At 39.8% G+C, this 21,911-nt stretch overlaps 1 protein-coding gene across 1 annotated transcript in view; it reads right to left on the bottom strand.

Moving 5' to 3' along the window:
* ACAA2 (acetyl-CoA acyltransferase 2) overlaps positions 1–21,664 on the bottom strand; it is a gene marked incomplete at both ends in the record, with an annotated part of 38,715 nt that extends 17,051 nt beyond the window's left edge. The window contains 3 exons of the mRNA XM_080714685.1: positions 1,896–2,024; positions 13,961–14,127; positions 21,568–21,664. Coding sequence (XP_080570811.1) covers positions 1,896–2,024; positions 13,961–14,127; positions 21,568–21,664 — 393 coding nt within the window. The remainder of the gene's footprint in view (positions 1–1,895; positions 2,025–13,960; positions 14,128–21,567) is intronic.
* Positions 21,665–21,911: the final 247 nt, after the last annotated feature.

Below are 21,911 nucleotides of genomic sequence, written 5' to 3'. Positions count from 1 at the left end.
CATAAAAAAGAAATACATTACATTCTTCTTTCCAGTGTTTGCATTGCTCAGGAAAGATGCAAACACCAAGCCTCTAAGAAATTGATGCTTGAAACTAATGCCAAAAAGTAATGTGAAAACAATTTGTTAATTATAATATCCCTGCATCTCTTATTTTATTTTGTAATGAAAAGAAGACTTGTACAAAGAGAATTGGATTTTATTCTATTCTCTTCCCCTGTTGCTCAAGGGAACAAAAGTATTTGTCCAATCGTCCTTTAAAGAGGCCATACTAGCTCACACATCGATCAGCGGTATTATTCTGCGTCTTTGTAATAAAATACATTTTCTAGCCGGGTGTGGTGGGGCATGCTTGTAATCCCAGAATTTGGGAGGTGGAGACAAGAGGACAGCCTCAGTTACTTAGTGAGGCCCTCTGCAACTTAGTGAGACCCTGTTTCAAAATAAAGAATAAAAAATAGGGCAGGGTGTAGCTTGGAGGTAGAATGGTAGTGGGGTTCCATCCCCAGTATTTCACTCACACACACACACACACACACACACACACACACACACACACACATATCTTTTCCTGGGACATTCTTAAGTTCTTAAGCTCTCCTCCTTGCCTTACCTTCTTTATTCAGTATTTCAAAATGTCTTATAGCAAAATCTCTGAGATGTGGGTTCAAACTGTACTTGATGACTTAATAACTGTAATGCGTGTACTAACCAGTTCTCTTGCATCATACAATGGGAGCAATAAGCGCGATGTGGTGATGCACACTTGTAACCCTCGTACTTAGGAGGCTGAGACAGGAGGAGTATATATAGGTTTATAGCCAGCCCCAGCAACATAAAAAAACCCGGTTTCAAAATAAAAGAATAAAATGGGGGTATAGCTCAGAGATATAATGCCCCTGGGTTCCATCCCCAGTGCCACACACACACACAGGAATAATAATAATAATAGTTCTTGCTTCATAGGATGATGGTGAAAATTGAATGAAATATTGAATGTAAATCTCATAGTGCCTGGAACATAGCGACCACTCAATAAAAACGATAGTCATGATTAGTTTTTTAAAGAAAACATTGTGGTATAATATATAACATACAATTTACCATTTTAATCACCTAAGTGTCCAGTTCTATGACATTAAACACACTTACACTACAGTGCAATCATTGCTACCACTTGTCTCCAGAAATGTTTTCATCTAGCAAAACTCAAATTCCACATTCATTGAATGTTAACCTTCCCTTTTCCCCTGCCCCCAATCCTGGGGAGTCATCATTCAACTTTCTGTCTCTATGAACTTGACTAATTTAGGTAGCTCATAAGGTGAATCACGTAGTATCTGTCATTTTGTGACCAGCTTATTCCACTTGAAGGCTCTGCTTCCTCTGTTATACCATACGCATAAAACAAAGAAATCGAGACCGTCACTCAGTGAAGGCCAGAGGTTTTTTTAAATTCTGGGTGGGGCTGCCATAATTCCACGTGAGGCTACTATCCTCCCAGCTAGGCAAGATGTGACAACAGCCCCCTATATATATAATGACCCCAGAATTTGTGCAGTAATCTTAAACTTAGCCAGTTACAGAGAATACTTCCTTTTTTGGAAGCAGGGGAAAGGGTGGGAGGCTTTTTCAGATCTGCGGGCTTTTGGAACAAAGAAAAGACCCAGAGGTCACACAGGTTTGACACAGAGTATTACATCCACCATTCTTAAATGTTAATGCTTTTAAGAAACCATTTTTTCCTGAGAACATTTTTTCAAGAAAAGTCAAGTATTAGTCCTTCTTCAGAGGTACTATAAAATAAAAAGGCTAAAGTGTTCTATTGAAGGAGATCATTTCTTCTAAAAACGATTAGCGTATGTTGAGAAAATTAAATAAAATGTTGCCCCTACCTGACATCCACTCACAACGGACTGGAATCCAGAGCCACAGAGCCTGTTCAGAGTGAGAGCTGAGGTCTCCTGTGGGACTCCCACTCGCAAACCAACGTGCCTCGCCAGGTATGCAGCGTCTGAAGAGCTCTAGACCAGAGAGAGGGGGAAGGAAAAGCATTTCCTGCATAAATCAAGGCCCTTAAGAACAAGCATAAAACATGGAGATATTAGCAGTCAATTAAAAATGATAAACTATATGGTTCTAAGACAGGATATAATGCATATAGGTGTAGCATTTTTTATATAGTATATGTTATGATTTGAACAAAAACTATAATCTGGTTAACTGTTTTTTCTTTTACTCTTTTTTCTTTTTTTGCGGTACTGGGGATAAAACCCAGGGGCATTCTACCTCCGAGCTACACCCCCAGCTCTATTTTTTATTCTTTATTTTGTATTTATTTATTTATTTATTTATTTATTTATTTATTTATGTGGTACTGGGGGTGGAACCCAGAGGCTTTCTACCTCCGGACTATATTCCCAGACCTATTTTATATTTTATTTGGAAACAGGGTCTCACTAAGTTGCTGAGAGCCTCACTAAGTGCCTGAGGCTGGCTTCGAACCTGTGCGATCTTCCTGTCTCAGCCTCCCAAGCACTGGGATTATAAGCGTGCGCCACCATGCCTGGCCCTTATTTTTTATCCTGAAACAGGGTCGCACTAAGTTGCAGGGGCCCTCACTAAGTAGCCGAGGCTGGCCGCAAATCCAGGCTGGCCTGGATCCTCCTGTCTCAGCCTCCCAAATGCTGGGATTACAAGCATTTGCCACCACACCTGGCTCTTTTACTATTTTTATTGTGGTAAAATATATGTAAAATTTTTTTATTATAATAAAATACATGCAAATGTTTTATTGTGGTAAAATAAATATAAAATTTACCATCTTACCCATTTTAAAGTGTAAGAAGGCAGTGATGGGCCTCATGGGAAGACTACATATGTTAGGATAAGCTTTATTCAGTCATGAGGTATGTTGTGAGTTCAATGCTAACAAATCGATGCTAAATATAAAATGAGGGGTCTTGAAACATAAATGCACATAAAACAAAATTATATCTTGATTTGTTAATGGAAGCACTGTGTCCAAAGGCTTGCAGGAACCTGACCCTGCATTTCCTCTAGGAACAATGGTTTAGTAGAACCAGCCTCCTGCACTAGACCCCAGTAGATTAGACCAAACTGGAGCAGAATTACTTGTGCTAAGTGCTACAGAATCAAACTGAAGTTTCAAATGGGCCAGTTTTCCCAGAGCGGGAGATTGTGAGTCAGTGTAATAAGGAAGTCCTTCTGTTTTAACCCAATAAGAAAAGTAACTAAAAAAAACAAATTACTTTTTTGTTGTTTCTGCTTTCTTCAGGCCTTTTCTGTATATAAAGTCAAACCTCTGTCTAGCTCACTGAAGCATTCATTCTATTTTATAGAATAAAGCGTTGCCCGGGCCAGGCATGGTGGTGCACGCTTGTAATCCCAGTGTTTGGGAGGCTGAGACAGGAGGATCGCACTGGTTCGAAGCCAGCCTCAGCTACTTAGCGAGGCCCTCTGGCACTCAGTGAGACCCAGATTCAAAAAATAAAAAGACTAAAAAAAAAGCCAGGCATGGTGGTGCACATTTGTAATCCCAGCATTTGAGAGGCTGAGACAGGAGAATCGCAGTTTGCGAACAGCCTCAGCTACTAGTGAGGGCCTTTGCAACTCAGTGAGACCTTGTTTCAAAATAAAGAATAAAAAATAGGGCTGGGGGTATAGCTCAAAGGTAAAATGCCCCTGGGTTCCATCCCTAGTATTGCAAACAACAACAACAACAACAAACAACAAAACTCCACAACTATTATAATATTTAATGGTAGGCCGGGCATGGTACCACACACTTGTAATCCCAGTACTTAGGAGGCTGAGACAGGAGGATCTAGGTTCGCGGTCAGCCTCAGCTACTTAGTGAGACCCTCTGCAACTTAGTGAGACCCTGTTTCAAAATAAGGAACAAAAAATAGGGCTGGGGGTGTAGCTCAGAGATAGAACGCCCCTGGTTCAATCCCCTGTACTGCAAAAAACAAACAAGACTTAATGGTGGAAACATATTAGATGCTTTCATCCTAATGTAATGAATTAGACATAGACATGCCATTTCTTGTCACTTGTACTCAATACTGGCGATTCTAGCAAGAGCTACTAGGCAAAAAAAAAAAAAAAAAAAAAATTCAGATTGAATTTTTGTTCCTTAGGAAAAAAGTAAAACGAATTTATTCTTAAAGTGATAACTAACAATATTTAACTCAACTAGAAAAATAGTTTGTGGTAATGGTCAAGTTAGTTTATGCCTATTCTATTTTCTTTTATCCACAATGGCCTAACACCAAATACTTATCCATTACACACTTAGTAACTGTACCAGGAAATTGTATCTTGGCCTGTCAAGAAACTTAATGCAAGAAAGACTGCCTTTAGGAACACAGGAACAAACACAATGAGACCGATACTACTTATAGCTGTAAAGTTTTCTCACAGTTGTTTACTGTTGGTAAAGTGAAATAATTTGTGCTGGGGAAAACAGATGTTAGAGGGTATAAATTTCCTTTAAAATAAATTCTAGGAAAAACAAAATCCAAAAGAATCCTATTTAACCTACTCTAATGCCTCTGAAGGTCAGAGGTAAAAGTTTAAAAAATGAAAAAATGGACTATCATCAATAATTCTTTTTTTTTTTTTTTGCAGCACTGGGGATGGAACCCAGGGGCATTCTAACTCCGAGTGACACCCCTAGCCCTATTTTTTATTCTTTTTATTTTGAAACAGGGTCTCACTGAGTTGCCAAGGGCCTCACTAAGTAGCTGAGGCTGTTCATGAACTGTGATCCTCCCGTCTCAGCCTCCCAAATGCTGGGATTACAAGTGTGCGCCACACAACCAGTACATCAATAATTCTTTATGAAAAAAAAATTTAGGTTCAACAGACATAACTGAGAAAGATAAAACATTGCTGCTATTTATGAATGTAAAGATGATCATGGCAGGAGGGACAGGATAAGCTTCAAATTCAAGGCCCAGTGTTTTTCTGTGTCCTCTTTCCTTTAGCAGCAATCATTTTAATGGCATCTTTTAAAAAAATGTATTTATCTCCTCCATTAGATAACTTTCCTTTAGTCCACTTTGGACACTTAATCTTCTTTCATAGCACCTAAAACTACCTCTGTAATGGTTTGGATTTTGAATGTCCCCCTAATCCTCATGGAAACAAGTAGCGATATTGGAAGCTGGGATTGTGGCCTTGAGGATTATATATCCTCCCTTCCCCCTGCTGGTTCTCTGCTTCCGGCCTCCATGATGTGAGAATGGAGGCCTGCACTCTCCCTCTCTCCACTTCCCGCCACAGACCTGGCCTGACATGGAATGAACCTCTAAGTCTCCAAAAACTGCGAGCAAATAAATCTTCCTTCCTCTTAATTGTGTGGTCATTCATTCTGGATTAGGGCAGAAAGAATGTTGACCAGGACAGCCTCCTCAAGGCTTTCAAAACATGTTTGCATTCTCTGAAGGACTATATAGTTATCAATCATCCACATATGAATGATCTACTTTGTATACAACATATAGCAAGACAGAGGGTAAGAAAACTAATTTCTCAAAACAGACACTGAATACGCTCCTAGAGTATACAAGAAATTGCAGGTATGTTGTATTGCTTGGGTCTGTTCCATTCCTGCTACAGCTGGAGCTGGAATATCCCCCAAAGGCCCATGTGTCCAAGGCTTGCTTCTCAGCTCCATGCTCCTGGGAGATGGTGGAACCCTTGGAGGTGGGGACTAGGGGAAGGATGTTGGGTCACTGGCAGCTTATCCTCAGAGGGTGTTGGGAGCCACCTAAGGCCTGCACACTGAGATGAACATCTTGGACCGGCTGAAGCTGAGTACATAGTACTGGCTAGTGCTGCTTGTAGACAAACCCAAGGGGCCAGATGGATTCAGTGTCTTCTCCTTCCAGTAATGTTTAAACCTTCTTTCCTCTAAGTTTGTCACATGACTGTCTCATTGTCCTTCCCTATCTTAACTGTGACAATTTGCTGGCTTCTGTATTTAATCATCTTTTATGATGTTTTGTTTAAAGCTTCTATAAAAGTAAAGTGGTGGCTGCTGGAGGCCAGGAGATTCAAGCTGCCTCCTCTCCAGCTGCCCCAATTACAAATATAATTTTCTCCATATTATCATATCTGTCTCCACTATAATCAGTTTTGTGCGAGAGACTTTTTGTCGGCAGCATCCTAGAACAGCAGCTTTCTGTGACAGGACTATAGAATAAGTAGCAGCCGCTTTAAGAGGGGATACCAAGACCCTGGCCTTCCTGTATCTCTTTCTCTTTGCTTCCTGGCTGCCATGAGGTAAAGAGGCCTCCTCCGTGATTTACCGCATGGCCACTGGCCCAAAGCAACAGGATCCAGGGACCATGGACTGAAACCTTTGAAACTGTGAGCCGACATTAACTTTTCCTCTTTTTAAACTGATGATCTTCAGTATTTTGACACAGTGATAGGAAGCCAACTAACACACCTCCTTAGGCAGCACGTAGAGAAAACCAATTAATTTCATATAAGGCAATTTGCTTTTTTTTTTTTTTTTTTTTTTTTTTTAATTTATTTTTTATTGGTGCAATGTATTCATACATCATAGTGGTATAAATAAGATACTTTTGTAGACATACATGCACACATCGCCCAGTTAGCCCCTACCCGATCCCCACCCCATTCCCTCCCCATCCCTCCTTCCCACGCTTGGCTTAGTGGTTGACATCTAGTATTATAGCAATTTATACAATATTAACATTGATAATCTCACATAACAGTTTCATTTGTCTGGTACCAAACTTTTGATGACTTAAAGATAACATTTCAATATTTCTTTTTGCTTTCTTTCTTACCAGAGAATATTTTTTTTTCTTTTTTTTTTTTAGGTGAAACTATCATACATTTATTTATTTATTTTTCAGAAAAAAAATCTATCCTGATATGGAATATGGGCTCTAGATACCCAAAACAGTCTCAAAGAAGAACAAAGCTAGAAGATGTATATTTTCTGATTTCAAACCATATAAAGCTACAATAATTGAAACAGTGTAGTACTGTTCTAAAGGCAGATATATAAACCATTGGAGCTAAATAAAAGCCTAGAGATAAATTCTTCCATACATTGTCAAGTTATTTTTGACAAGGTTTCCATGAACTTTTGGTGGAGGAAATACTAGTCTTTTAACTAAATATTGTTGAAAAATAATAATAAATGAAAAATAATAAAATTGGACCCTTACCTAACACATATACAAATATTAACTCAAAATAGATAAAGGACCTAAATATAAATCTTAATACTATCAGCTTTTAGAAGAAAATCTGGGTCATAAAACCTCACAACATTGAAATTGGAAGTGATTTCTTGGATATGATTTCAATGGCACAGGCAACAAATGGGTAAATAAACTCCCTTAAAAAATAAAAAAATATTGTATATCCAAAGACAATGTAAACAGAGTTAAAAGTTACTGATGCTCTTCCAAGAGTTCCTCCTATGACCCATTTCTCCCTAACTCTCACATATTAGGGAAAGCATCTGATTTCTTATTTTTTGTGCCTGACTAATCTCACTTAGCATAATGTCCTCCAGCTCCATCCATTTCCCTGAAAATGATGTAATTGAGTTTTTTTTGATGGCTGAGTAAAATTCCATTGTGTACATATCCCACAGTTTTGTAATCCATTCATCTGTTGATGGACATCTTGGCTGGTTCCATAGTTTGGCTATGGTGAATTGTGCAGCTATGAACATAGATACACATGCATTAGTTTGATAGTTTGGTTTCTTTTCTTTTGGGTAGATACCCAACAGTGGTATTGCTGGATCAAATGGTAGATTTGTTCCCATTCTTCTGAGGATTCTCCATACTGTTTTCCAAAGTGGTTGCACTAATTTGCAATCCCACCAACAATGTCTTAGAGTTCCCACTTCTCCACATCCTCGCCAGCATCTGTTGTTGTTTGTGTTTTGAATGATGGCCATTCTAGTTGGAGTTAGGTGAAATCTCAGGGTAGTTTTGATTTGCATCTCTCTGATTGCCAGTGATGTTGAGCATTTTTTCATGCATTTATTGGCCATTTGAATTTCTTCTTTTGTGAAGTGTCTATTTAGTTCATTTGCCCATTTTGTTATTGGATGTTTTGTTTTCTTAGTGTTGAGTTTCTTGAGTTCTCTGTATATTCTAGATATTAGTCCTCTATCAGTGGTGTAGGTGGCAAAAATCTTCTCCCATTCTGTTGGCTCTCGATTGAGATTCTTGATAGTTTCCTTTGCTGAACAGAAGCTCTTCAGTTTCATGCAATCCCATGTATTGATTCTCCTTTTAATTTGTTGTGCTTTTGGGGTCTTGTTGAGGAAATGTTTGTCTGTGCCTATGTGTTGTAGTGTTGGACCTATGCCCTCTTCAAGGAGCTTCAAAGTCTCTGGTTTAATTTCCAAGTCTTTGATCCATCGTGAGTTGACTTTTGTACAGGGTGAAAAAGTGGGATTAACATCCAATTTTCTGCATATGGTTAACCAGTTTTGCCAACACCATTTGTTAAAGAGGCTATCTTTTTTCCAGTGTATGTTTTTGGCCCCTTTGTCAAAAATCAATTGGCTGAAAGTGTGTGGACTTGTTTCTGGGTCTTCTATTCTGCTCCATTGGTCTATATATCTGTTCTTTTGCCAGTACCATGCTGTTTTTATTACAATGGCTTTGTAGTATAGTTTAAAGTCAGGTATTGTGATTCCTCCTGCGTGGTTTTTGTTGCTGAGAACTACCTTGGCTATTCTGGGCTTTTTGTTATTCCAGATAAATTTAAGGACTGATTTTTCTATGTCTGTGAGGAATGATCTTGGTAGTTTAATGGGCATTGCATTAAATCTGTAGATCAGTTTTGGGAGTATGGCCATTTTAATAATATTTATTCTGCCAATCCATGAACATGGAAGGTCTTTCCATCTTCTAAGATCTTCTTCGATTTCTTTTTTCAGTGTTTTATAATTTTCTTTGTAGAGATCTTTTACCTCCTTGGTCAAGTTTATTCCTAGGTATTTTATTTTTTTGTGGGAGATCCTGAGTGGAAGTGTTTTCTGAATTTCTTTTTCAGTGGATTTATGGTTGGTGTACAGGAAAGCTTCTGATTTTTTAAGATTGATTTTGTATCCAGATACCTTGCTGAATTTGTTGATCAGTTCTATAAGTCTTTTGGTTGAGTTTGTTGGGTTTTCTAAGTATAGTATCATGTCATCTGCAAATAGTGAAAGCTTGAGTTCTTCTTTTCCTATTTGTACTCCTTTGATTTCCTTTTCTTGCCTTATTGCTCTGGCTAGAGTCTCTAGTACTATATTGAAGAGAAGTGGTGATAGTGGACATCCTTGTCTCGTTCCAGTTTTTAGGGGGAATTCTTGAAGTTTTTCCCCATTTAATATGATGTTGGCAGTGGGCTTATTGTAGATTGCCTTAATAATGTTGAGATATGTTCCTTCTATTCCAATTCTCTGCAGTGTTTTTATCATAAATGGATGTTGAATTTTATCAAATGCTTTTTCAGCATCTATTGAGATGATCATGTGGTTTTTGTCTTTGATTCTGTTTATATGATGAATTACATGGATTGATTTTCGTATATTGAACCAGCCTTGCATCCCTGGGATGAACCCTACCTGGTCATGGTGAATGATTTTCTTGATGTGGTTTTGAATGCGTGTTGCTAGTATTTTGTTTAATAGTTTTGCATCCAAGTTCATCAGAGATATAGGCCTGTAGTTTTCCTTCCTTGAACTGTCTTTATTCGGTTTGGGTATTAGTGTGATGTTGGCTTCATAGAATGTATTTGGGAGAGTCCCGGTTTTTTCTATTTCCCGAAATAGTTTGAGTAGTATTGGGATTAGTTCTCCTATAAAGGTTTTATAGAATTCACTTGGGAAACCATCTGGTCCTGGGCTTTTCTTTGATGGTAAGCTCTTTATTGCTGTTTCAATCTCTTTAATTGTTATTGGTTGGTTTAAGTGTTCTATATCTTCTTGACTCAGTTTAGGAAGGTTGTATTTATCTAGGAAGTTGTCGATTTCCTCCAGGTTTTCCATTTTGTTGGAGTATAGTTTTTCAAAGTAGTTTCTGATAATCCTCTGGATTTCTACGCTGTCAGTAGTAATGTCTCCTTTTTCATCCCTTATCTTCATAATTTGGGTTGATTCTCTCTTTTTTTTAGTTAGGTTGGCTAATGGTTTATCAATCTTGTTAATTTTTTCAAGAAACCAGCTTTTAGTTTTGTTGATTTTCTGTATTGTTTTTTTATTCTCTATTTCGTTAATTTCTGCTCTAATTTTAATAATTTCCCGTCTTCTGCTGGCTTTGGGGTTCAATTGTTCCTGCTTTTCAAGGGCTTTGAGGTGTGTCATAAGGCTATTTATTTGAAGATTTTCTGTTTTTCTTATGTGAGCACTCAGTGCTATAAATTTTCCTCTTAATACTGCCTTCAAAGTGTCCCAGAGGTTTTGATATGTTGTTTATTTTCATTTGTTTCTAGAAATTTCTTGATTTCACCTCTTACATCTTCTATGACCCATTCTTCATTCAGAAGTGTGGTGTTCAGTCTCCACATGTTTATGTTGTTTCTCTGAGTCTTCTTATAGTTGATTTCTAGTTTCATTCCATTATGGTCTGAAATGACACAGGGAAGTATGTAACATTTTTTAAATTTGCTAGTGCTCATTTTGTGTCCCAGGATGTGATCTATTTTGGAGAAGGTTCCATGAGCAGCTGAGAAAAATGTAAACTCTGCTGTAGTTGGGTGAAATATTCTATATGAGTCCAACAGGTCCATTTGGTTAATGGTGTTCTTTAGTTCTGAGACATCTTTACTGACCCTTTGTCTGGAAGATCGGTCTAGTATTGTGAGAGGTGTGTTGAAGTCTCCCAGTATTATTGTGTTGGGATTTATGTGTGACTTCATATCACAAAGAGTTTGATTTATGAAAGTAGCTGCCCCTATGTTTGGGGCATAGATGTTGATTATTGTTATTTCCTCTTGCTGGACTATTCCTTTTACCAGTAAGATGTGACCTTCTTTGTCTCTTCTAATAAGTTTGGGTTTGAAGTCTAACTTGTCTGATATCATAGTTGCTACTCCTGCTTGTCTTCGAGTACCATTAGCATGGATTACCTTGCTCCAGCCCTTTACCTTGAGTTTGTTCCTATCTTTACTTGTAAGGTGTGTTTCTTGTAAGCAGCAGATGGATGGATTCTGGCTTTTAATCCATTTTGCCACTTTATGTCTTTTTATTGGGGAGTTGAGGCCGTTTACATTAAGTGTGATTATAGAGAGATAATTTTTAATTCCCAACATGTTAAGATCTTATTTCTGTTTAAGATACTGTTTATTCTTCTTTGCTTAGTTGTCTGCTGGATGGGAATTCTTGTTTCTTTGGTTCTGGCGTGTATTACCCATTTCCTCTTTGCAGTTAATCTCCTTGAGTATTTTCTCTAGCGCTGGTTTTGAAGACATAAATTCCTTCAGTTGCTGTTTGTCATGGAAGCTTCTTATTTCCCCATCTAATTTGATGGATAGTTTTGCTGGGTAGGAAATTTTTGGCTGGAAGTTGTTTTCTTTCAGAGTTTGGAATATGTTACTCCAAGCCCTTCTGGCTTTCATAACTTGGTTTGGGAAGTCTGGAGTGATTCTAATTGGTTTGCCTCTGTATGTCACGTGGCCTTTTGTTTTTGTTGCCTTTAAGATTCTCTCCTTGGCTTCCACATTAGTCATTTTGACAATTATGTGGCGTGGGGATCCTCTTCTCTGATCCTGTCTAAAGGGAGTTCTATAAGTTTCCTGGATCTGTGTATCGACCTCTTGCTCTATGTTTGGAAAATTTTCTGCTATTACTTCCTTGAAGAGATTGTTGATCCCTTTGGTTTCACCTTCTTTTCCCTCCTCTATTCCAATTATTCTTAGGTTAGCTCTCTTGAAATGGGCCCATATTTCTTCAATGTCAGATTCCTGCTGTCGGGTTTTTTTTTTTCTAAATTAGAAACTATGCGTTCATTTTTAGAATGATCATCTTCAAGGAGCGAGATTCTATTCTCCATGTGGTCTAATCTGTTGTTTATACTTTGGATTGAGGCCTTTACTTCATTAATTGCATCCTTTATCTCTTTTTGACTCTCTCTAAATTCTTTTCGAAAGTCCTCTATTATTTCTAAAGTTATTTTCCTAATTTGATCTTCTAGAGATCTTTGGATTTCTGTGTTATCAGATTCTGATGTTGTGGGGTTGTTGGCATTCACTGCTCCATTGTTATTTCTCTTTCCCATGATTTTGGAAGTTTGTGCCTTCTCTGGGTTCTTCCCCGAGTCACTACGAGTTCACTTAAGATGCTCTGGATCTCGTGTCTGTGGTATCTCAGTCACCACTACTCCTTAACTGGTTTGTATCACAAAGTCTCAGACCCAGGGAGTCAATCAAGGCTGCTTAGACCGTGGGGAGTGCCAAGTTGGGCGTTCTCCAGTGGGGAGTTGTGACTATGGTATGATATCTCTGCCACTGCCACTCCCACCCTGGGCTGCACTGCTAAAATCTCCGACCCAGGGAGACTATCTGCGCAAGTCCCTGGGAGCGCAGTACTGGGATTTCTTCCCTAGGGGTCACAATTTGACTCACGGTTATTGAGTGCGCTGATGGAGCTGTAGTGAACTTGGTGGATTCGCTGCTGCCGCCACTGGCAATATGGCACCACTGCCACGCCCTTGGCCGTGATGCGGCGTATTTCTTCTCTGGTTTTGAACTCCGCTCTGAGTCCCTGCCAGTTGTGCTGTGCTCGGCCCTTGGGAGCTTTAGATGTTCCCTGCACCAACAAAACTGCTGACTGCCGCCCGGCTGTTCAGCACCTGCTCACCTCAGCTCGCTGTCAACCGCTCCTCTCAGGCTCCTGGTGGCTGGTTGAATGGATTGGTCTAGGGCTGTCCGGTGAACTCACCACTGCCACCAGCAGTAAGACGCTGCTTCTGCGTCCTAGGCCGCGAGGCCAAAGTACCTCCTCTCTGGATTTGAGCTCTGTTTTGAGTCTCCCTCCTCTCTGGAGCCTGGTGCTGCTAGGGGAGATGTAGGCCGCTCCGCTCCGGCCGCTCTGCGCCCGGCTCTGGCTGCTCTGCACCGCGGGTCTGGCCACTCCGGCCGCTCCGGCCGTTCCGCGACGCGGCTCTGGCTGCTCCGACTGTTCTGGCCGCTCCGCTCCGGCTGTTCTGGCCGCTCTGCTCGGCTGCTCTGGCCGCTCCGCTCAGCTGTTCTGGCCGCTCCGCTCCGGCTGCTCCAGCCGCTCCACTCCGCGGCTCTGGCCACTCCGCGTGGCCGCTCCAGGCAATCCGCGCTGCGGCTCTGGCTGCTCCGGCTGTTCTGGCCACTCCGCTTGGCTGTTCTGGCCGCTCTACTCGGCTGCTCTGAACCGCGGCTTCGGCTGCTCTGCACCGCGGGTCTGGCCACTCCCGCCGCTCTGGCGGTTCCGCGACGCGGCAGGCCGCTCCACTCTGCGGCTCCCCCCAATCCGCGCTGCGGCTCTGGCCGCTCAGCGCCGCGCGGGCGCGGCACTTCGGGCTGGTTTTTTTCTGGTGTCTTGTTTTTCCAGCCCTTTTTCTCTGTCCCTTGTAGTTACCGTTTTTATTTCTTTGCTGGTGGTGTTTTCTGGCTCTGAAAGGCGCTGGTTTTGTGGTAGTAGAGTTGGATTGTTAGCGGGACTTGTAAGTGCCGCTTTCCTCCGTCGCCATCTTCCCGGAAGTCCGGCAATTTGCTTTTTAAGAAGCACTGAAATGCACCCTAAGTCAGATAGATACATAGTTCCCCAAGTACAAGCTGCTTTGAATTATATATGTATGCTATTGCTTCTGGAGTCAGAGGATTACTCAAATTACAAATTGCAAATACTTACATCATGATGGCATGTTAAGGGGAAGGAACAGAAGTGAATTCCTCTCCCGCCACTAACCTGCATGACATTGCCCACAATGACGCTGTCAACAGTTTCGGGTGGGATCTTGCCAGCGGACAGAGCAGCCCTGGCAGCAAATTCAGCCAAGTCGGTGGCAGTGAAGTCTTTCAGAAGACCTCCATAGGCTCCAAAGGGTGTTCGCTTAGCAGCAACAACAAATACACCTAATGCAAGGAGGAGAGATTTGTAAGCAATCGCAGTTAGACCGTAACGTACATTAAATAATCCTACTTAGAAGGTTTGTGATAAAGTACAATGTTCAATTCTATAACATTATCTTTGCCATGCAGTGATAGAATAGTCATATCCATGGAAGCAGAATCTTATTAAGAGTTATCTGTTTGTTCAGTACCTACATGCAAGTACCAAGAACTGCACTGCACGCTGCAACGTAAATCTATACCGCTCAGACAACATTCTTATCCTCGGGTGCTTTACAATGCCAGAAACATTTGTTGAAAACAGAAATGCTTCTTCTAAGTGCTAGAGTATAATGACCTAGCATTAGAATCAAAGAATCTCCAAACTGGAAGGTTTCACGAGGTTGTCTGAGGTCAATCATTCACTCTATAAGAACTTCCTCGAGCCAGGTATGGTGGAATACACCTGTAAACCCAGTACTCAGGAGGATGCGACAGGAGGATCACGGGTTTGAGGCTAGCCTCAGCAATTTAGCGAGGTCCTTAGCAATCTAACGAGGTCCTGTTTCAAAATAAAAAATAAAATAGTGCTGGGGGTGTAGTTTAGAGGTAGAATGCCCCTGATTTCAATCACAAGTACAACAAACAGACTCCCTCTAGAAAATTTCTGATGTTTTTCTAACTTCTAGAAAACTTTCACTAAGAAGGCATGCTCTACTGTGTAAAGCAGCATGCCCATGAATAGACAGGAAAGCTAATGATTTTTGCCCCACAGTGAGCTATAACTCTGCTTACAGTCTTCTCCCAATCCTAGTTTTGTCTAAATGTGTAAGACAGAGAGCTAAGTAGCTTCTAGAATATATGCTACTTTGAATTATATACGCCATTGCTTCTGGGATCACAGGATGACTCCATTATATATTTCAAATAACATGAACTATAATCCATTGCTATTATTACTTACCCTTGGGATAAGATGGGCAAAATAAGTCATTTTTACATTTGTAGCCCATTGGTATCTGGAGTCAACCAACCTGTAAAATTCCCAAGACCCAACAACTCTTTTCCAGATAAATAAAAAGCATTCTTGCAATAGTTCTTTACCTTATATTTAATTCTTACTGCTTTCCTCTAAAGATTCTGTTTGCCAATATCCTATTAGGATACACTCTGAATTTAATCTAACCACAAAGAATAGAGAGGAATTCTCTCCATACTTATTAATACAAACTGAGACTATGAACTTGCAGCATCACTGTATATCAGTGTCCTGTATAAGTAAATATTTCTTTTCCCCCAAATACCTATTACCTGCCAAAAAATAAATCAATGACTGTTCAGGTATATGACGATGATGTGAGTGGCACCCCCTGGAGTTACTCAGTGTAAAACCCGCACATCAGCACACAGCACTGGTTTCATACATACTCGGTACTAGATATGCCCTCGCTTTCCACATATCTAATCTTCCTGACACCTCTTCAAGGAAAATGCTAGAGCTGACACCCAGGGGCATTTACCTGTGATAGATCCTCTGCTAGCCATTTTGCACAGACTAAATTATTCTTCTCAAAACAATGTGCACTCACGTTTCCACATGAATCGAGAAATTATGAGACTCTTGATGAGTATGTGCTAAGACACTGACCTATAACCGGGACTATTCAAGCATCACACAGTTTGTATCTAATCGCAACCTCCCAGCTTATGTTGAAGATCTCTTTCCACAGAAATCATCCTTTAAGACACACAGACTCACTTCTTCACCAAGGTAATATTTAGGTATTTATAAAAGGCCATAAATGTTAGTTTGGGGCATTAGAGGTGTTTTGTCCTGGAAGCTGGCTTATTCTGTGCCATTACATAGCGCTGAATCTTTCCAGATGTCCTCTAATTCTCCTTTCTTCACACTCTGCCTATTTTCATATCAGTGTTCTCTTTGCTTCATTTTACTGTTACTCTTTCCGTGCTTCCTTCCTCATTTCATTAGTTCTGTGTGGGGTCATGGTCCCATCTGAGCAGCCCTCCCACAGACAATGCGAAGCTGCAGACAATATAAAAGCACAAATACTGGGAGGGCTTAGAAATGAACATATCTAGGCAGATCTGGAGAAAAGTAGACACTTAAAAAGAAACTTCCGGGCATGGTGGTGCATGCCTATAATTCCAGTAGCTGGGCAGCTGAGAAAGAAGGATTGCAGGTTCAAAGCCAGCCTCAGCAACTTAGTGAGACCCTGTTCCCAAATTAAAAAATGAAAAATAAAAAAAGACTGGGTTTTAACTCAGAGGTAGAATGCCCCTAGATTTAATTTCCAGACACACACACACACACACACACACACACACACACACACACACCTGGGCATGGTGGCGCATGCTTGTATGCTTGTAATCCTAGTACTTGGGAGGCAGAGAAAGGAGGATCACACTGGTTCTAGGCCAGCTTCAACTAGTTAGTGAGGCTCTCAGCAGCTTAGTGAGACCCTGTTTCCAAATATAAAATAGGTCTGGGAATGTAACTTGGAGGTAGAAAGCCACTGGGTTCCATCCCCAGTACCACACACACACAAAAGAAAGAAAGAGAGAAAGAAAGAAAGAAAGAAAGAAAGAAAGAAAGAAAGAAAGAAAGAAAGAAAGAGAAAGAAAGAAGAAAAAAGAGGAGGAGGAGACGAATGTGGAACAGTACTGAGTGTCCAAGTTATTTATAGTACCTAACTTGAAGGTTAGTCCAGGTTGAATGAAATAACAACTCAGAAATTCACAGTCATTCTGGCTTAAAGAATTAGAGAACAAAGTTCAGGGCAACTACAACCACTGGAAGTAACAGAATCTGGGGAAAAGGAGCGCCACAGAGGAATCGTCCATATTTTATATATATAATATGCCCAAGTATTTAGTTGACCCCTTAACTGTGTGGGTCAGACCATTCCTAGTTTAACCAATGCTAGGAACAGTAAACATGGATTTCAGCTGCTTACTACTACAGGGGAAGAGGAAGACTCGTTTATAGTTTGAGTACAGCCAAAATGGCAGCCTGCAAAAAAACCCCAACCAATCAGTAAGTCAATATCCTCTGAAGGAACAAAACAGACTCAAGTTTCTAACAATGTTTCATATGCTACATCCCCAGTAAAATTAAATCTACATAAGAAGAAACAAAAATGTGACTCTTTTAAGAAAAAAGACAAAGGAAACCAACCCGAGAAGGTCCAGATGCTTGGATTAGGCCAAGAATTTACAGTAGCTATCTATTATAACTATGTTCAAGGATGTGAAGGAAATATATACTCGTAATAAAAGATAGGACCTCTCTGGGAAAAAAAAAAAAAACCACAGAAACCATAAAAAATTCTAAAACTGAAGAATACCTAAAATATTCACTGAATGAGTTTAACAGCAGGATGGCAATGAAAGAAGCAAGAGTCGGTGACTCTGAAGATTGATCAATAGAAATGATCCAATCTGAAGTGCAGGGAGACTGTAAGCAAAACAAAACAAAGCATGGGTAAGCCACACGCTCTAACAACAGAGCGGGGCAATTTACTGGTGACGGGATAAACTTCCCAACAAACAATGCTGGAACAACTGGACATCTACTTTTTTATTTTTTATCTTTTATTTATTTATTTTGCGGTACAGGGAATGGAACTCCAGGGGCATTCTACCTCTGGGGGACATCCCCAGCCCTATTTTTTATTCTTTATTTTGGAACAGGGTCTCACTAAGTTGCAGAGAGCCTCACTACGTAGCTGAGGCTGTCCACAAACTGGACATCTACATTTAAGAAGTGAATCTAGACACATTTACATTTCTCACAAAATTTAAAAACAGGACATAGATTTTAATATAAAATGAAAAATGATAATGCATAGAATATATTATAGAATAAAAATCTATGTGACTGGGGTTGATGATAACTTTTTGGATGTAATACCAAAAGTATAATCCATTAAAGAAAAAAAATTGTCATATTTCATTAAAATTAAAAACTCTGGCTCTTCAAAAAATAGTGTTGAGAGACTAAAAAGAAAAGCCACAGATTGGGTGAAAATATACACATGAAACACCTAACTGGCAAAGGAGTAGTATTCAAAATATATAAAGACTGCTTAAAGCTTAATAACAGGAAAACTAAGAAAAGACAATTATAAAAAGGGCAAAAGAACCCACTCAGGCTGAGTGGAGGTCTCACTGCCCTTGGAGGGATCTACTCAGACTCCTGTCTGATGACAAAATGATTTGAAAATATATACACAGATAAACTTGGAAGCAATTAAGATGTCCTTCAATGGATATTACTCAGTTTATATATATATTGCTAAGTAATGAAAGTCAACCTAGAAAGGACACATGCTGTATGATTCTTACTATATAATCTCTGGAAGAGGCAAAGCTATGGAGACAGTAAAAAGATAAGCGCTTGCAAGGAGTTAAGAGGAAGGGCTAAAGAGGTGCAACATAAAGGATTTTTAGGGTAGTGAAATTATTCTGCATGATGCCTGTAAGGATGATACATGTCATTTATCCATTTGCCAAGACTCATAGAACGGTATAACACAAAAAGTGAACCCTGATGTAAACTATGGGCTTTAGTTAGTAATGATGTATAAATATTAGCTTGTTAATTAAAACAAAGGCAACACACAAATGCCAGATGTTTGATATTAGGGGAAACTAGAATGGGGTGAGAGGCATATGGTAATACTCTGTACTTTCTGCTCAGTGTTTCTGTAAACCTAACATTTGTTCAAATTAAAAGTTTGTTAATTTTTTAAAGACCAGGAAAAAACACATGGGTAGAACCTTGAAAACTGACAGCATTATGTCAAAGAAGAGGAATTGGTAGAAAAAAATTTGAAGGAATAATAAAAATTCTCCAAGTCAGATAAAACACATTAAGTATGGACTCAAGCTTAGCAGACTCCAAAGAAAATAAGCACAGCACATACATCCCTTCCCCCCCACACCCTGGCATGTCATTGTGAAACTTCTGAAATTCAAAGATAACAAAATTGTTAAGAGCATCCGGAAAAAGGGACATATTACAGACATAAAAATTATCTTAATGACCACAGGTGACTTCTCAAAAACAATGGAGGCGAATTTCATGTTTCTCTATACAGTTCCTTTACCAGGTTCCGCCCCCATACTTCATAATCCAAGAAAGCCATTTGTGAAGGGGAGTGCTAGTAGTGAGCTACGTGGTATCTACCTAAGAAAAAGTGTGTGTGTGTGTGTGTGTGTGTGTGTGTGTGTGTGTGTGTGGTGGGGATAACAACAAAACCAAGAACTTCTCTTTACCACTATCACTGCTGCTTACTTGAAGCGTCCAGGCTGTGAAGGTTAGCTTAAGTGAGGCCTGAAATGAATTTGATGCAATTATTTGGGATGGGAAAATCAATAAAAATATACCCTTTAAAAAAGGATATTAAATATATCTTAAAAATAATTCTTTACGTCCAGATTCAACGATGAGACAATTTAAAGGATTTTTTCTCATCATTTCATAAATCATTTCAATACTATGTCAATATTTATTTGATCTTATGCCAAGTTCATGTGGATATTGAAAGGTTTAAACATTAACTTTTTTTTTTGGTCAATACTAGGGATTGACCCCAGGGGCATTCTACCTTCAAGCTATACTCCCAGACCTATTTATTATTCTTTATTTTGAAACAGGGTCTAAGTTGCAGAAGGCCTCATTGAGTAACTGAGGCTGACTATGAACCTGCTGTCCTCCTGTCTCAGCCTCCCAAATGCTGGAATTACAAGCACATGCCACCATGCTCAGCTAAACATTAACAATTTTTAATACCAAACTAAAATCTTGTTTTTTAAAAAAGGCTCTGAAAGCCAGGCGTGGTGGTGCATGCTTATAATCCCTGCGCTTGGGAGACGGAGACAGGAGGATGGCACAGGTTCAAAGCCAGGCTGGCTGGCTTAAGAGACCTTGTTTCCAAATAAAAATATAAAATAGGAGTTGGGCGTGTTGGCTCATGCTTATAATCCCTGCGCTTGGGAGGCTGAGACAGGAGGATTGCACAGGTTCGAAGCAGCCTCAGCTACTTAGTGAGGCTCTCAGCAACTTAGTGAAACCCTGTTTCCAAGTTTAAAAAAAAAAAAAAAAAAAAAATATATATATATATATATATATATATGTAAAATAGATCTGTAAGTGTAGTCCAGAGGTAGAAGGTTTCCATCCCCACATCCCCAATACCACACACACACACACACACACACACACACACACACACAAAAGCTCTGAAAATCCGATAGTGAAGATTTCCAAAGACTTAAAGACAGTGCAAAGAAAGGGCCTGGCGAGGTGTGCTGACTTGACAGCACAGAAAAACAGCATTAAGAGCCAACTTCGCCTTTCTATCAACATTGTAAACAGTTACTCATTCTGTTAAAGACAACCACAGTAAATTAAGGAAAACTGCCAGCGCATCCATTTTTGTGTCAGGAATAAGTAAGCAGTCCTGCCTGCTTGCCTTAAGGGGGCCACAGGCACATTCCTAGAAAAGCTAATGAGCGGTAGAAAATTCGTTAGGTGAAAACTATCAAGTACTGTGATGGGTGCTAATAAAAATCTGGGAGACTGGTTCTTATGAACTAAACTTCAATCAGTTCATGACAATCTTTACAATGTTAATTATTCTCCCATTCAAACATGTCCTTTTTTTATGCAACTTGAGAGAAGTGCCTTATCTCTGATCTATTCTGACTAAACTCTAATAATCACTCTTTGAAGTCCAAACTCTAATAATCACTCTTTGCCACAACTACTAAACTACTGTGCTATTATAGGCAGCCATTTTGCCTTTTAGGGGATTATGTCCTTATCTGTAAAACAGGGAAATGGAAAAAAAAGATGTTCACATTTAGTAACATTACTATCACAAATTTATAAACTGTGTTTCCTTATACAGGTGTTTATGTACCTTTTTTCCCCTACTGACCTCACTGTTTTCAAAGTGGTCTGTATTACAAAAAAATGACAATAACCACGGATAAAGTATTAAAATGAGAAATTAATAAAAATGTTATTTTCTTTTTAAAAAAATAAGGACAGCTCATTACAAGGCAGCTTTTAAATGAGCTGTTTTTCTGAAAGCATCTAATAAATCAACATGCTGCTTTAAGGAAATGTAGCCAAGTTCTGAGATGGGGCAATGTAGGAAACCAGATTTCCGGATATGCTGAATTTGGTCTTAGCATACTTACTTGTCACTCCCTTTGTTCCTATGCCACTTGGGCTCTTTCTCCCTACCCTGACACCTCCACTTAGAAGCTTTACAGGCATTCAAATTTCTTTGCCTCAAACTGAATTCCTTTGCCTAAAATTCCTTTCCAAGTCGATTCCTCCCTCTTCTCCAGTCCACAAACTGGTACCATCATGTACAAGTTCCTCAAGCCACAAACCTCTGCTCATTCTTGGCATCTCTCCTCATTTACCTGCCACAGCCAACCTATCACCACCTTCTGCCAAAACCACCTCCCAATCTGTGTTAAAACATCTCTTCCCCCTTTCCTCAACTCCATTGCCCCGCATCGCCAAAGTTATCGTTTACTGTTGCTGCCTGGCCCTCTGCAGCGGATCCTTAAATGGCCTGCTGTAACAGGGGCAGCCCTGTGAGCACGAGAAAACTGGGGAAAGTAGAAATCAGAGACCGGCATACCTCTGCTTAAAATCTTTGTACTGCCTTCCACTGCATTTAGAATAAAGCCCCACGCTCTACACGGAGCCCACTAGTCCTTGGACTACCAAAATGCTTGGTCTTTAGGTTTTGTCAAGGCTT

Source organism: Muscardinus avellanarius (assembly GCF_963383645.1).
Source record: "Muscardinus avellanarius genome assembly, chromosome: 17".
Taxonomy (NCBI): Eukaryota; Metazoa; Chordata; class Mammalia; order Rodentia; family Gliridae; genus Muscardinus; species Muscardinus avellanarius.
The sequence above is the reverse complement of the archived record's forward strand: the minus strand, read 5'-3'. Positions and strand labels throughout refer to the sequence as shown.